Consider the following 17,741-nt stretch of genomic DNA (forward strand, 5'->3'; position numbering starts at 1 on the left):
ATCCAATACGAATGAAAACACTTCCTATCAGAACCTTTGGGACACAGCAAAAGCAGTGCTCAGAGGCCAATTTATATAAATAAATGCACAAATCCAAAGAGAGGAAAGGGCCAAAATCAAAGAACTATCCCTACAACTTGAACAAATAGAGAGCAACAAAAGAAACCCACAGGCACCAGAAGAAAACAAATAATAAAAATTAGAGCTGAACTAAATGAGATAGAAAACAGAAAAACAATTGAAAGAATTAACAAGACCAAAAGCTGGTTTTTTAAAAAAATCAAAATTGATAAACCACTGGCCAAACTGACAAAAGAAAAAACAGGAGAGGAAGCAAATAACCCGAATAAGAAATGAGATGGGCAATATTAGAACAGACCTAACTGAAATTAAAAGAATCATATCAGATTACTATGGAAAACTATACTCAAACAAATTTGAAAACCTAGAAGAAATGGATGAATTCCTAGAAACACACTACCTACCTAAACTAACACAAACAGAGGTAAGAACAACTAAATAGACCCATAACAAAAGAAGAGATTGAAAAGGTTATCAAAAAACTCCCAACAAAAAAAAGCCCTGGTCTGGGTGGCTTCCCTGCAGAGTTCTACCAAACTTTCAGAGAAGAGTTAACACCTCTACTACTAAAGGTATTTCAGAGCATAGAAAAGGATGGAATACTACCAAACTCATTCTATGAAGCCACCATATCCCTGATACCAAAACCAGGTAAAGACACCACAAGAAAAGAAAATTATAGACCTATATCCCTTGTGAATGTAGATGTAAAAATTCTCAACAAAATTCTAGCCGATAGAATTCAAGAACGTATCAAAAAAATAATTCATCATGACCAAGTGGGATTCATACCAGGTATGCAGGAATGGTTCAACATTAGAAAAACAATTAATGTAATCAGCCACATAAATAAAAGACAAGAATCACATGATTTTATCAATTGATGCAGAAAAGGCATTTGACAAAGTTCAGCACTCATTCATGATAAAAACTCTCAGCAAAATAGGAATAGAAGGAAAATTCCTCAACATAATAAAGGGCACTTATACAAAGCCAACAGCCAGCATCACCTTAAATGGAGAGAGCCTGAAAGCATTCCCATTGAGATTGGGAACCAGACAAGGGTGCCCTTTATCACCACTCTTATTCAACATTGTGCTGGAAGTCCTAGCCAGAGCAATTAGGCTAGATAAAGAAAGAAAGGGCATCCAGATTGGCAATGAAGAAGTAAAAGTATCTCTATTTGCAGATGACATGATCTTATACAGAGAAAACCCTAAGGAATCCTTCAGAAAACTACTGAAACTAATAGAAGAGTTCAGCAGAGTATCGGGATACAAGATAAACATACAAAAATCAGTTGGATTCCTCTACACCAACAAAAAGAACATCGAGGAGGAGATCACGAAATCAATGCCATTTACAGTAGCCCCCAAGAAGATAAAATACTTAGGAATAAATCTTACCAGAGATGTAAAAGACTTATACAAAGAAAACTACAGTATGCTTCTACAAGAAACCAAAAGAGACTTATTTAAGTGGAAGAACATACCTTGCTTGTGGATAGGAAGACTTAACATTATAAAAAATATCTATTCTACCAAAACGGATCTATACATTTAATGCAATTCCGACCCAAATCTCAAGGACATTCTTTAATGAGATGGAGAAACAAATCACCAACTTCACATGGAAGGGAAAGAGGCCCCGGATAAATAAGGCTTTACTGAAAAAGAAGAACAAAGTGGGAGGCCTTACTTTACCTGATTTTAGAACCTATTATTCCGCCACAGTAGTCAAAACAGTCTGGTACTGGTACAACAACAGACACATAGACCAATGGAACAGAACTGAGAATCCAACATAAATCCATCCACATATGAGCAGTTGATATTTGACAAAGGCCCCAAAACATTTAAATGGGGAAAAGACAGTCTTTTTAATAAATGGTGCTGGCATAACTGGATATCCATCTGCAAAAAAATGAAACAAGACCCATACCTCACTCAGTGCACAAAAACGAACTCAAAATGGGTCAAAGACCTAAATATAAAATCTAAAACGATAAAGATCATAGAAGAAAAAATAGGGACAACGTTAGGAGCCCTAATACATAGTATAAACAGTATACAAAACATTATAAAGAATATAGAAGTAAAACTAGATAACTGGGAGCTCCTAAAAATCAAACACTTATGCTCATCCAAAGACTTCACCAAAAGAGTAAAAAGTCTACCTACAGACTGGGAAAAAGTTTTTAGCTATGACATTTCTGATCAGCGCCTAATCTCTGAAATCTACATGGTACTGCAAAAACTCAACTCCAAAAGGTCAAATAACCCAATTAAAAAATGGGCAAAAGATATGAACAGACACTTCACTAAAGAAGACATTCAGGTAGCTAACACAGATATATGAGGAGATGTTCGCAATCATTAGCCATTAGAGAAATGCAGATCAAAACTACAATGAGATTTGAGCTCACGCCAACAAGGCTGGCATTAATCCAAAAAACACAAAATAATAAATGTTGGAGAGGCTATGGAGAGATTGGAACACTTATACATTGCTGGTGAGAATGTAAAATGGTAGAACCACTTTGGAAATCGATTTGGCGCGTCCTTAAAAAGCTAGAAATAGAACTACCATACGATCTAGCAATCCCACTCCTTGGAATATATCCCAGAGAAATAAGAGCCTTTACACGAACAGATATGCACACCCATGTTTACTGAAGCACTGTTTACAATAGCAAAAAGATGGAAGCAACCAAGGTGCCCGTCAACGGATGAATGGATAAATAAATTATGGTATATTCACACAGTGGAATACTACGCATTGATAAAGAACAGTGAGGAATCTGTGAAACATTTCATAAGGTTGAGGAATCTGGAAGGCATTATGCTGAGTGAAATTAGTTGCAAAAGGACAAATATATAAGACCACTATTATAAGAACTTGAGAAATAGTTTAAACGGAGATGAAAACATTCTTTTGTGGTTATGAGAGGGGGAGGGGAGGGAGAGTGGGAGAAGGGCATTCACTAATTAGACAGTAGCTAAGAACTACTTTAGGTGAAGGGAAAGACAGCACAGAATACAGGGGAGGTCAGCACAATTGGACTAAACCAAAAGCAAAGAAGTTTTCTGAATAAACTGAATGCTTCGAAGGCCAGCGTAGCAGGGGCAGGGGTCTGGGGACCATAGTTTCGGTGGACATCTAAGTGAATTGGCATATTAAAATCTATTAACAAAACATTCTGCATCCCACTTTGAAGAGTGGCGTCTGGGGCCTTAAACGCTAGCAAGCAGCCGTCTAAGATGCATCAATTGGTCTCAACCCACCTGGATCAAAGGAGAATGAAGAACACCAAGGACACAAGGCGATTATGAGCCCAAGTGACATGAAGGGCCACATGAACCAGAAGACTACATCATCCTGAGACCAGAAGAACTAGATGGTGTCCGGCTACAACCGATGACTGCCCTGACAGGGAACACAACAGAGAACCCCTGAGGGAGCAGGAGAACAGTGGGTTGCAGACCCCAGATTCTCATAAGACCAGACTTAATGGTCTGACTGAGACTGGAAGGACCCCAGTGGTCATGGCCTCCAGACCTTCTGTTGGCCCAGGACAGGAACCATTCCAGAAGGCAACTCATCAGCCATGGATTGGACTGGACAGTGGGTTGGAGTGGGATGCTGGTGAGGAGTGAGCTTCTTGGGTCAGGTGGACACTTGAGACTATGTTGGCATCTCCTGCCTGGAGGGAAGATGAGAGGGTGGAGGGGCTTAGAAGCTGGCGAAATGGACACAAAAAGAGTGGAGGGAGAGAGCAGGCTGTCTCATGAGGGGGAGAGTAATTGGGAGTGTTTAGCAAGGCATATATGGGTTTTTATGTGAGAGACTGACTTGATTTGTAAACTTTCACTTAAAGCACTATAAAAATTATTTTTAAAAAAATGGATCAAAGACCTAAATATAAAATCTGAGATGGTAAAGATCATGGAAAGAAAAAGAGGGAGAACGCTAGGAGACCTAATACATTGTAGAAACAGAATATAAAACATAACTAACAATGCACAGACGCCAGAAGAGAAACTAGATAACTGGGAGCTCCTAAAAATCAAACACTTATGCTCATCAAAAGACTTCAGCAGGAGGGTGAAAAGACATCCTACAGACTGGGGAAAATTTTTTGGCTACGACAAATCCGATCAGCACCTAATCTCTAAAATCTGCAAGATACTGTAAAACCTCAACAACAAAAAGACAAGTAATGCAATTAAAAAATGGACAAAGCATATGAACAGGCTCTCCACCAAAGAAGACATTCAGGCAGCTAACAGATACAGGAGGAAATGCCCATAATCATTAGCCATTAACCCAAAAAAACCAAACCTGTTGCCGTCGAGTCAATTCTGACTTATAGTGACCCCGTAGTACAGAGTAGAGCTGCCCCATAAAGTTTCCAAGGAGGGCCTGGTAGATTTGAACTGCTGACCTCTTGGTTAGCAGTTGTAGTACTTAACCACTATACCACCGGGGTTTCCCATTAGCCATTAGAGAAATGCAAGTGAAAACTACAATGAGATACCATCTCACCAGCATCAATCCAAAAAACACAAAATAATAAATGTTGGAGAGGTTGTGGAGAGACTGGAACACTTATACGCTGCTGGTGGGAATGTAAAATGGTACAACCACTTTGGAAATCAATTTGGCACTTCGTTAAAAAGCTAGAAATAGAACTACCATACGATCCAACAGTCCCACTCCTTGGAATATATGCTAGGGAAATAAGACCCGTCACATGAATAGATATATGCACACCCACGTTCATTGGACTGTTCACAATAGCAAAAACATGGAAAGAACCTAGGTTCCCATCAGTAGATGAATAGATAAATTGTGGTACATACACATAGTGGAATACTACGCAACAATAAAGAACAATGTGAATCTCCAAAACATCTCACAACATGGGTGGATCTGGGAGGCATTTTGCTGAGTGAAATTAGTCAGAAAAAGACAAATATTGCATGAAACCACTATTTTAAGAACTCAAGGAAAGGTTTAAACACAGAAGAAAACATTCTTTGATGGTTTCGAGGGTGGGGAGGGAAAGAAGGAGGCAGAGGAGAATTCACTAACTAGATAGCAGATATAATCATCTTAGGTGAAGGAATACACAGTACAGGGGAAGTCAGCACAACTGGACTAAACCAAAAGCTAAGAGCTTTCCTGAATACAATCAAACACTTCGAGGGACAGAGTAGCAGGGGCGGGATTCAGGGGACCATGGTTTTGGGGGACATCTAGGTCAATCTGCATAACAAAGTTTATTAAGAAAATGTTCTGCATCCCACTTTGGTGAGTGGTGTCTGGGGTCTTAAAAGCTTGCAAGTAGCCATTTAAGATACATCAGTTGGTCCCAACTTACCTGGAGCAAAGGAGAATAAAGAATACCAGACACAAGGAAAATATTAGCCCAAGAGACAAAAGGGCCACATAAACTAGAGACTCCACCAGCTGGAAACCAGAACTAGATGGTGCCCAGCTACCACCAATGACCACCCTGACAGGGAACACAACAGAGAGTCCCTGATGGAGCAGGAGAAAAGTGGTGTGCAGAGCTCAAATTCTAGTAAAAAGACCAGACTTACAGGTCTCACTGAGACTAAAGGAATCCCAGAAGACATGGCCCCAAGACCCTCTGTTAACCTAGAACTGAAACCATTCCTGAAGCCAGCTCTTCAGAAAAAGATTAGAGTGGGCTTTAAAACATAAAATAAGACTCGTGAAGAGTGTGCTTCTTAGTTCAAGTAGATACAGGAGACTAAATGGGCAGCTCCTGTCTAGAGGCGGGATGTGAAGGCAGAAAGGGATAGGAGCTGGCTGAATGGACAGGGGAAACCCAGGGTGGAAAGGGGGAGTGTGCTGTCACAGTAAAGGGATTGCAACTAGGGTCATATAACGATGTGTGTGTAAGCTTCTGTATGAGAAATTAACTTGAGCTGTAAACTTTCACCTAAAGCACAATAAATAATTAAAAAGTGAGAAATAATATTGTTTTCATTTTCTTGGGGGGGGGGACTTTGCCCTCTGATGAACAAGTATTAAGTGCTCATTGTATAATAATTTTAGAGATATTTAATACAGAGTGAAAGAGTCTATCTAAGGAAGAACTGTTAATAGTTTGATCTCTCATATATTTAAAATATATATATACATATACTTTTTAAGACATTCTACTCTTTTTAATTTTTAAAACTTCTAATTTTGAAGTAGCTATAGGTTCGCAGGAAGTTGCAAAGATAATTCAGAAAGCTCCCATGTACCCTTCACTCAGTTTCCCAAAATGGTTATATTTTATGTAATCATAGTACAGTATCAAAGCCAGGAAATTGTCACTGGTTCGATGTATGTGTATATAGCTCTGTGTCATTTTATCATGTGTAGACTTGTGTAACCATTGCCGCAATCAAGATACAGAACTATTTCATCACTACAAAGATCTCCCCCATGCCACCCTTTTGTAGTTTACCACCGCCATTCCCCAACACACACACATCATCTCTAATCCTGGCAACCACTCATCTGTATGATTTTGTCATTTTGAGAATTTATGTGAATGGAATCAGACAGCCTGTGACCTGTGAGATTGGCTTTTTTCACTCAGCATTATGCCCTGGAGACTCATCCAAGTTATTGTGTGTATCAGCACAATTCAAATACAGTAATAATCAATACAAAGCAATACAATAATTTGTTCCTTTTAACTGCTGAGTGTATTCCATGATATGTATATAAACAAAAAAAAACCCAGGGCCGTCGAGTCGATTCTGACTCACAGCGACCCTATAGGACAGAGTAGAACTGCCTCATAGAGTTTCCAAGGAGCGCCTGGCGGATTCGAACTGCCAACCCTTTGGTTAAGCAGCTGTAGTGCTTAACCGCTATGCCACCAGGGTTTCTGGTATGTATATACCATAGCTTATTCACGTATTGTGGGATATTTTGATTGTTTATAGATTTTAGCTGTTGCAAGTGATGCTGCTATGACCATCTGTATATAGGTTTTCGTGTGAGCATAGTTTTCATTTCTCTGAGATAAATGCCCAGGAGTACAATTGCTGGATCATATGATAAGTATATGTATAGTTTTTTAAGAAACTGACAAGCAATTCAGTGGAGGATAGTTGAAAAATAGTGCTAGAACTACTGGATATCCATAGGCAAAAAAATAAACCTTGACCCAGTCTTACACCTTATACAAAAATCAATAAATGTAAAACTGCAGAACTTGCCAACGATATCATAAGAGGAAACCTTCAAGGCTTAGGGCGTAGTGAAGAATTCTTAGACACCCAAAAGTACAATCCATTTTTTTTTTTTTAATTGATGAATTGTACTTCATCAGAATTTAAAATACTGCAGAAGACCCTGTGAAGAGAACACAGACAGCCTACAAAGAAAATTATTTTCAAACCAATAGCAGTACAGTTTTACAGCTATGTATGAGAGATCCAATTTCTTTGTATCCTCTCCAGCCTTTTTTATTGTCACCTTTTTTGTTTTAAGCTATTCTAATAGCTGTATGGGGCCAGTGGTGATTCAGCAGTTGAATTCTTACTGTCTTACAAACCTGGAAAACCCAAGTTTGATTCCTGGGCAATGCACCTCAAGCTCAGCCACCACCCACTGTCAGTGGAACTTGAGTATTGCTATGATGCCAAACAGGTTTCAGCAAAGTGTCCAACTAAGACTGGGAAGAAAGGCCTGGTGATCTACTTCTGAAAAATTAGCCAGTGAGAATCCTGTAGATCACAGTGGCACAGTGGTCCAGTTCCATTGCTCATGGAATTGTCATGAGTCAGAATCCAGCTCGACAGCAGCTAACACCACCACACTAGGTATGTAGTGGTACCCTGTATAGTCTTAACCTGCATTTCCCTGTCAGTTCACTGTACTGTGGTGACTTGCATATTGCTATGATTCTGGAAGCTATGCCACTGGTATTTCAAATACTAGCAGCTCACCCATGGTCACAGGTTTCAGTGGAGCTTCCAGAATAAGACAGACTAGAAAGAAAGGCCTGGTGGCCTACTTCCAAAAATTAGCCAATGAAAACCAAATATTGTCCAATATAGTGTTGGAAGATGAGCACCCTAGGTTGGAAGGTAGCACACAATAGCCTTAACAGTGGACTCAAACATACCTATGGTCATAAAGATGGCACAGGACTGGGCAGTGTTTCGTTATGTTATATATAAGGTTACCATGAGGTGGGGCCTACTAGTTGGCAACTGCAACAACAGTGTTGGACATCTTTTCATGTGCTTATTTGCTATTTGCATATCCTCTTTGATGACATGCTTCTTCATGTCTTTGCTCATTTTCTAATTAGGTTTTTGTTTTTTTACTGTTGAGCTTTGAGCGTTCTTAATATATTCTAGGTATCAGTCCTTTCTCAAGTATGTGTTTTGCAAATATTTTCTCCTAGTGTGTACGCTATGTTCTCTTCACAGGGTCTTCTGCAGAGATTTAAAATTTTGGTGATGTCCAGTTTATGAATTTTTGTTTGTTTTGTTTAATGGCTTGTGCTTTTGGGTATCATGTCTAAGAATTCTTTACCAAGCCCTAGGTCCTGAAGATTTCCTCCTATGTTATTGTTTACAAGTTTTGTAGTTGTACATTTTACATTTTAAATCTGTGATCTATTTTGAATTGATTTTCATATAAGGTGTGAGATTTGGTCAAGGTTTATTTTTTTGTCTGTGGATATCCAGTTGTTCTAGCACTACTTTTCAACTAACTTCCATTGAATTATTTTTGCACCTTTGTTAAAAATCTGTTGGCCATACTTATATGGGACTATTTCTGGGTTCTCTATCCTGTTCCGTGGATCTCTGTGTCCACGTGTCTACCAGTACTACATAGTCTTAATTTCTGCAGCTGTATTTTAAGTTCTTAAAATTGGGTAGAGTGACTTCATCCACTTTATTCTTGTTCGATATCATTTTAGCTACTTTTGTTCCTTAGCCTTTTTATGTAAATTTTAGAATAATCTTGTCTATATCTGAAAAAAAATCTTGCTAGTATTTTGATAGGAATAATGTTAAGCCTATATATCAGTTTGGGGAGAGTTGACATCTGTACCTCTTTGTTGTTGTTAGGAGTATACACAGCAAAACATATACCAATTCAACAGTTTATGCACTTACCATTTAGTAACATTGATTACATTCTTTGAATTGTGTAACCATTCTCACTCTCCTTTTCTAAGTTGTTCCTCCCCCATTAAACTTAAATTCACTGTCCCCTAAGGTTCCTGTCTAATCTTCCCAGTTACTGTTGTCAGTTTGATGCCATGTAGATAGTTCTTAAAAGAGCATAATACTCAAGGCAGACACTTTTTAGTAGCTAAACTAAACTATTGTTTGGTTTTAAGAAGACTTCAGGAGATATTTTTGGTTTAAGGTTTTAAAGATTATCTTAGGGCACTAATTTCAGAGGTTTATCCAATCTCTGTGGCTCGAGGAAGCCTGGAGTCCATGAGAATTGGAAATTCTCTTCTGCATTTTTGATCAGAATTTGTCTATGGAATCTTTGATCAAAATCAGTTGTGGTAGCTGGATACCTTCCTGTTCTGCTCTCGTGGTAAAGGAAGCAGTTGTTCATGGAGGGACACTTAGTGTACTCCTTTTGAGTCTGCCAGTCCATAAATATGGAATATCTCCTTCATTTATTTAGGCCTCCTTTGATTTCTTTCTTCAGGGTTTTGTAATTTTTAACATACAGATTCTGTACGTGTTTTGTAAGATATAGACCTAAGTTTTTTTTTTTTTTAACAATTGTGAATAATATATTTTTAATTTCATTGTCCATGTTTACTGCCAGTAGATAGACAATTGATTTTTGTATGTTAATTTTGTGTCCTGCAATCTTGCTGAACTCCCTTACAGTTCTAGGAATTGTTTATTTTTTTATAGATTTGTTGGGATTTTCCACATAGACTAGATAGGGAATATTTTTATTTTTTCATTTCCACTATGTTTGCCTTTTATTTCTTTACTTGCCTTATTGAGCTGATGAGAACTTTCAAGTACTATGTTGAATGTCATTGTTGAGAGTGGACGCCTTCTTAGTTACCTAGTCTGCTATAACAGAAATACCACAAGTGGATGGCTTTAACAAACAAATTTATTCTCTCACAGTCTAGGAGGCTAGAAGTCTGAATTTAAGGTATCCGCCCTCTATCAGTTCTGGGGGAAGGTCCATGTTGTCAATCTTCCCGTGGTTTTGGAGCTTCTCAGCTCAGGGGCCCTGGGTCCAAAGGACTCCCTCTGCTCCTGGAGCTTCTTGGTGGTAGGAGGTCCCCATTTCCCTGCTGCTTCTCTCTCCTGTTATCTTTTGTAAGATAAAAGGTGATGCAGGCCCCACCCCACAGAAACTCCCCTAACATTGGATCAGAGCTGTGACCCAAATAAGGGTGTTGCATCCCACCCTAACCCTCTTTAACATAATCTGATCTTGCCTCATTAACCACAGGCAGAGATTAGGATTTACAACACATAGGGGAATGATACCAGATCACAAAATGGGGGGCAACCACACAATACTGGGAATCATGGCCTACCGAAGTTGACACCCATTTTGGGGGGACACAATTCAGTCCATAACAACGTCCTTGCCTTGTTCCTGGTCTTAGAGGGAAAACATTCTTTCACCACTAAATACGTTAGCAGTATGTTTTTTGTAGATGTTCTGTATCAAATTGAGAATTTCCTCTGTATTCCTAGCTTTCTGACAGCTTTTATGATGAATAGGTGTTGAAATTCGTCAAAACCTTGTTCTGTTTCAATTTATATGATCGTATGGTTTTTCTTCTTTAGCTTGTTAATGTAGTGGGTTACATTCATGATTGTCTAATATTGACCCAGCCTCACATCCCTGAAATAAACCTCACTTTACGCATAGCGTGGAAACCCTGGTTGCGTAGTGGTGAAGTGCTACAGCTGCTAAGCAAAAGGTCAGCAGTTCGAATCCACCAGGCGCTCCTTGGAAACTCTACGGGGCAGTCCTACTCTGTCCTATAGGGTCGTTATGAGTCAGAATCGACTCAACGGCAGTGGGTTTGGGCTTTTTTTTTTTTATTGGATGCATGGTATATAGTTATTTTTATATATTACTGAATTCTAATGGCTAATATTTTGTTGCGGGTCTTTTTGCATCTGTATTCATAAGGGATGTTTGTAGTATTCTTTTTTTGTACTGTCTTTGTCTGGTTTTGTTTCAGGGTAATACTAGCTTCATAAAATGAATTGGGAGGTTTGTTCCTCTTTTATTTTCTAGAAGAGATTGTGTAGACCTAGTGTTAATTCTCCTTTTTTAAAATTTTATTTATTTTATTGTTGTTGAGAATATACACAGCAAAACATAAACCTATTCAACAATTTCTACATGTATAATTCAGTGACTTTGATTACATTCTTTGTAACCGTTCTCATCCACCTTTTCTGAATTGTTCCTCCTCCATTAACATAAACTCACTGCCCCCTAAACTTCCTATCAAATCTTTCGAGTTGCTGTTGTCAATTTGATGCCACATAGGTAGTTCTTAAAAGAGCATAATGCTCAAGGCAAACATTTTTTTAACTAATTAAGCTAAACTATTGTTTGGTTTTAAGAAGACTTTGGGGGATACTTTAGGTTTAAGGTTTAAAGATTATCACAGGGCAGTAGTTTTGGGGGGCTTATCCAGCATCCGTGGCTCCAGAAAGTCAGGAGTCCATAAGAATTGAAAATTGTCTTTTGCATTTTCCCCTTTTGATCAGGATTCTTCTATAGAATCTTTGAGGCACCATCCAGTTTTTCTGCTCTTATGGCAAAGGAGGCAGTTATTCATGGAGGCGGTTTGCCACACATTCCGTTTCCTCCTCCTATTCCTGACTCTCCTTCTTTGTTGCTCCAGGTGAATGGAGACCAGTTGCTTTGTCTTCGATGGCCACTTGTAAGCTTTTACGACCCAAGGCACTATGCAGCGAACTAGGAGGTAGAACAAGAATACTAAACACGTTATTAGGCAAATTAATTGGAATGTCCCATGAAACCATGATCCTGAACCTCAAAACCAAGGAACCAAATCCCATGAGGTGCTTGGTTGTACATAAGCAGCCTCAGCAGCTACTTTTTTTTTTTTTTGGTCATTGTAAATATATTTATCATACAACTTGGCCAGTTCAGCTTTTTACAGGTGTATAACTTATTGACAGCACTTAGAATAATTGGCTGTGTAACCCTACCCTTAACCATCACCATAAACAGAAACTCAGTATTCCATAAGCAGTAACTCCCCTTCTCCCCTGGTAACCCGCTCATAAACTTTGGTCTCTATACTGTTTTTTCTTGTCTTTTTGTATACGTGAGGTCATACAACAGTTGTCCTTTTGTGTTTGACTTATTTCATCGAGCATAATATCTTCAAGCTCCATCCATATTATAGCACGTATCAAGACTTTATTTCTTCTACTGGCTGAGTAGTATTCCACTGTATGTATGTACCACTTTGTTTATCCATTCATCTGTTGGTGGGCAGTTATGTTGCTTTCACCTCTTGGCTATTGTGAACAGTGCTGCAGTGGACATTGGCATACAAGTCTCTGAGTCTCTGCTTTCAAGTCTTCTGGGTATATACCTAGGAGTGGCATTGCTGGGTCATATAAAATAGTACTTCTATTTTTAGTTTTTTGAGGAACTGCCACAGTGTTTTCCACAATGACTGTACCATTTTGCGTTCATACTAGCAATGGATAAGGTTCCAATTTTTCCACATCCTCGCCAGCGTTTGTTATTTTTTTGTTTATCTTAGCCATCCTCAAAAAAAACCAAACTCATTGCCGTTGAGTCAGTTTTGACTCATAATGACCCTATAGGACACAGGAGAACTGCCCAACAGAGTTTCCAGGAGAGGCTAGTGGATTTGAGTTGTTGACCTTTCGGTTAGCAGCTGAGGTTTTAACACTGCACCACCAGGACTCCTAGCCATCCTAGTGGGAGTGGAATGGTATCTCATTGTGGTTTTGATTTACATCCTTCTGATGGCTAATGATGTTGAGCATTTTTTCATATATTTGGAGTCCGTTTAAATGTTCTCTTTGGTGAAACGTCTATCAAGTCTTTTGCCCATTTTATGATTGAATTATTTGTCTTTTTTTGTTGTTCACTTATGGTCACTTGGCACCATCCATGTTGTTGAGTTGTTGAAGTTATATATATATATATATATATTTTTTTTTTTTTTTTGGTTATTTGTTCCTTATCAGATATATGGTTTCCAAAAGATGTTCTCCCAGTCAGTAGCTTGTCTTTTCACTTTTTTGGTAAAGTCTTTTGATAAACAATATCATAATAATTAAAAAATAATTTTTATGACCTACCACTGCCATCAAGTTGATTTTGACTCTTCGTGATCCTCTAAGGTTTCCAAGGCTATTAATCTTTACAGGAGTAGACTTTCTCCAGCAGAGCGGCTAGTGGGTTTGAACTGCCAGCCTTATGGTTAGCAGCCACGTGCTTTACCTACTGTGCTACCAGGGCTCCAGGTTTTATGTGACCCCATTTATTTATTTTGTCTTTTGCTCTTTGTGCTTTTGTTATAATAGATAATCCATTGTCAAAGGCTAGGCCCAACAGTGTTGCCTCTGCATTTTCTTCTAAGAATTTCATGATTTTGGTTTGTACATTTAAGTGCTCAATCCATTTTGAATTTCTTTTTATGTATGATATGAGACATGTTTCACTTTTCTGCATGTGGAAGGTGTTAATTCTTTTTTTAAGAATTCGGTAGCCTTCTCCACTGAAACCATCTGGGCCTGAAGATTTTTGTGGGAGAGGATTTTTTATTTTTATTTTTTTGATTTCCAGACCTTTTTTTTTTTTTAATTGTACTTTAGATGAAGGTTTACAGAGCAAACTAGTTTCTCATTTATCAATTAATACATATACTATTTTGTAACATTGGTTGCCAACCCACGACATGTGAACACTCTCCCCTTCTCAACCTTGGGTTCCCTATTACCAGCTTTTCTGTCCCCTCCTGCCTTCTCGTCCTTGCCCATGGTCTGATGTGTCCATTAAGTCTCGGTTCTTCGCTTTTTTTTAATTGTACTTTAGATGCAGGTTTACAGAGCAAACTAGCTTCTCATTAAACAGTTAGTACACAGGTTGTTTTGTGACATTGGTTGTCAACTGGGAGGAGCTCTTAAATTATGAATTCAGTTTACTTAATAGTTATAGTGCTAATCAAATTATCTTTCAAATTGGGGGTTTCTGGTATTTTGTGTTTGTCTTAGTTTCCTAGTGCTGTTGAAACAGACCTACCACAAGTGGGTGGCTCTAAAGAACAGAAATTTATTTTTTCACTGTTCTGGAGGTTAAAGATCCAAATCACGGTCCCAGTTACATTGATACTTACCTTGTATCTCCATGCCTAATCTGTTCTTTTCATAACTCAGAAGTGATTAGATTTAGGACCTGCCCTACTCAGGTACGATCTAATTAACGAAAAAAAAAAAAAGAAGACCTTATTTCTAAACAGGTTATATCCACAGGTATAGGGGTTAGAATTTCAACACATATCTCGGGGGGATATTTTTTAAATCTATAACAGTGTTTTTTTGAGGGTGTGGTCCATTTTGTCAAATTTACAATTATAGAATTTTTTTTGTAGTATTCGCTTACTACAACAATACTGCAAAAAAAAGTATCTGAGAAGCTGGACTATATGAAGAAGAGCAGGGCATCAGGATTGGAGGAAGACTCATTAACAACCTGTGTTATGCAGATGACACAACATTGCTTGCTGAAAGTGAAGAGGACTTGAAGCACTTACTAATGAAGATCCAAGACCACAGCCTTCAGTATGGATTACACCTCAACATAAAAAAAAACAAAAATCCTCACAACTGGACCAATAAGCCACATCGTGATAAACGGAGAAAAAATTGAAGTTGTCAGGGATTTCATTTTACTTAGATCCACAATGAACACCCATGAAAGCAGCAGTCAGGAAATCAAAAGACACATTGCATTGGGCAAATCTGCTGCAGAGGACCTCTTTAAAGTGTTGAAAAGCAGAGATGTCACCTTGAAGACTAAGGTGCGCCAGACCCAATCTGTGGTATTTTCAATTGCATCATATGCATATGAAAGCTGGACAATGGATAAGGAAGGCCAAAGAAGAATTGATGCCTTTGAATTGTGGTGTTGGCGAAGAATATTGAATGTACCATGGACTGCCAAAAGAACAAATCTGTCTTGGAAGAAGTACTACCAGAATGCTCCTTAGAAGCAAGGATGGTGAGACTGCATCTTACATCCTTTGGACATGTTGTCAGGAGGGACCAGTCTCTGGAGAAGGACATCATGCTTGGCAAAGTAGAGGGTCAGCGAAAAAGAGGAAGACCCTCAACGAGATGGACTGACACAGTAGCTGCAACAATGGGCTTAAGCATAACAAGGATTGTAAGGATGGCACAGGACCGGGCAGTGTTTCGTTCTGTGGTACGTAGGGTCACTGTGAGTCAGAACCGACTTGACGGCACCTTATTGTCTTTTTGATGTCTGGAATGTCTGTAGTGATGTCTTCTGTTTCATTCCTGAGGTCAGTAATTTGTGTCTTCTGTTTTATACTTTGTCAGTTTTGTTAGAGGCTTCTGGATTTTACTTTTCAATGAACCAGCTTTTTGTTTTGTTCTTTTTTCCTATCATATTCGTTTTCCGTTTGCTTGATTTCTGTTTGTACCTTTCCTATTTCTTCCTTCTACAGTACTTGCTTTGGGTTTACAATACTTGCTTTTGATCTTTTTCTAGTTTCTTGAGGTAGGAACCTAGATTCTTGATTGAATCTTTTCCTCTTTTTAATGTAAAATACAAGCAGTTAGAGTCGTAAATAACCTTCAGCACTATTTTAGCTGTTATCTCTCAAAGTTTGGTATGTTGTATTTTCATTGAGTTCGAAGTATTTTAATCCCCTTTGAGACTTCCTCTTTGGCCCATGTATTATTTAGAAGTGTGTTGTTTAGCCTCCAAGTGTTCGGAGATTTTCTTGTTATCTTTCTATTGTTGATTTCTAGTTTGATTCCATTGTGGTCAGAGAACACATTCTGTATGATCTTAGTTCTTTTAAGTTTGTTGAGGTTTGTTTTTATGACCCAGGATATGGTCTGTCTTGGTATATGTTCCTTGGGTACTTGAAAGGAATTCTGCTGTTGCATTCCGATGTTGTTGGGCAGAGTGTTCTGTAAATGTCAACTAAATTCTTTTGGTTGATGCTGGTATTGAGTTAGTCTGTGTCTTTTCTGATTTTCTGAATAGTTGTTCTATCAATTGTTGGGAGAGAAGCGTTGAAGTCTCCTATCATTGTTATTTGTTTATTTCTACTTTTCTACCAGCTTTACTTCACATATTTTGCAACTTTTTGTTTAGTGAATACACATTTAGGATTGCTGTGTCTTCTTGGTGAATTGTCCTTTTTATCATTATGTAATGTCCTTTTCTTTGCTCTGAAGTCTACTTTGTCTGATAGCTTTTGATTAATGTTTGCCAGTCATACCTTTTTCCATCCTTTGAGTTTCAACTTATGTTAAGGTCCCTGGGTTGCACAAGCAGTTTGTGCTCAACTACTAACCTGAAGTTTGGCAATTCAAATCCACCCAGCTACACCACAGAAGGAAGACCTGGTGATCTGCTTTCATAAAGATTACAGCCAATAACATCCTATAGAGCAGTTCTACTCTGTAACACATGAGGTCTCCATAAGTTGGAAATGACTTGACAACCAGGTTTGATTTTTTTGGTTTTATAAAGTATTGTCTTTGAAGTGAGTTTCTTGTAGACAGCATATAATTGTTCTCTCTTTTTTTTTTTAACCCACTCTGCCAGACTCTGTCTTATTTGGAGTATTTAAACCATTTACAATTAATGTAAGTATTGACTATTAAGACTTAAGTGTGCCATTTTTACTTTCTTATTTCCTGTTTATTGTTTCTTTCTGTTTACTTTTTCCTGCCTTCCTGTGGGTTACTTGAATATTTTTTACAATTTCATTTTTATTTATAGTTTTTTTTTTTTTTTTGAAACCCTGGTAGTGTAGTGGCTAAGAGCTATGGCTGCCAACCAAGAGGTCGGCGGTCCGATTCCACCAGGTGCTCCTTGGAAACCATATGGGGCAGTTCTCTGTCCTAATAGGGTCGCTATGAGTCGGAATCGACTCGACGTCAACGGTTCTGGTTTATGGTGTTTTTTAGTGTGTCTCTTTGTGTAGCTTTATGTTTGTCTTAACATTTTTCATTTATACAATTTGGGGACATTGGTTACCTTAATCATGTTGTGTAACCATCACCAATATCCACTGCCAAATTTTCCATCACTGTAAATGGAAAATCAGTGCTTCCTAAACTATGACTCCCAGTTCTGCCCTCATTCCCATCCCTGGTAACTACTTTGGTCTCTATTTTTGTATAGCTTTTTAGTGTATGTTCTAAGCACATATACAGTCAACCCTTCCATATCCATGAATTCCACATCTACAGATTGAACCAACTGCTAATCAAAAATATTTGAGAAGAAAGAAAGTTCCAAAAAGCAAAACTTAAATTTGTCTTTCGCCAAGCAGTATGCTGAATCCACGAGAATGCAATGGTGTGTAGGCTGTA

The 17,741-nt window shown here is 38.3% G+C and overlaps 1 protein-coding gene across 7 annotated transcripts in view; it reads left to right on the forward strand.

Moving 5' to 3' along the window:
* SAMD8 (sterile alpha motif domain containing 8) overlaps window positions 1–17,741 on the forward strand; it is a 79,331-nt gene that overhangs the window by 13,307 nt on the left and 48,283 nt on the right. For 4 of the 7 annotated variants that reach the window (XR_010318126.1, XM_064269765.1, XM_064269762.1 and 1 more), the window contains exon 1: window positions 14,870–15,588. The exons of 2 other annotated variants lie outside the window; for them this stretch is intronic. Coding sequence is in view for 2 of the 5 variants with exons in the window: in XM_064269762.1 (XP_064125832.1) it covers window positions 15,316–15,588 (273 nt within the window). In the remaining 3 variants the exon portion in view is untranslated. Of the gene's footprint in view, window positions 1–14,869; window positions 15,589–16,968; window positions 17,010–17,741 lie in introns of those variants that run through there. One more of the 7 variants, XM_064269764.1, reaches the window with a different exon arrangement.

The sequence above is a fragment of the Loxodonta africana genome, chromosome 16, assembly GCF_030014295.1.
Source record: "Loxodonta africana isolate mLoxAfr1 chromosome 16, mLoxAfr1.hap2, whole genome shotgun sequence".
Lineage (NCBI taxonomy): Eukaryota > Metazoa > Chordata > Mammalia > Proboscidea > Elephantidae > Loxodonta > Loxodonta africana.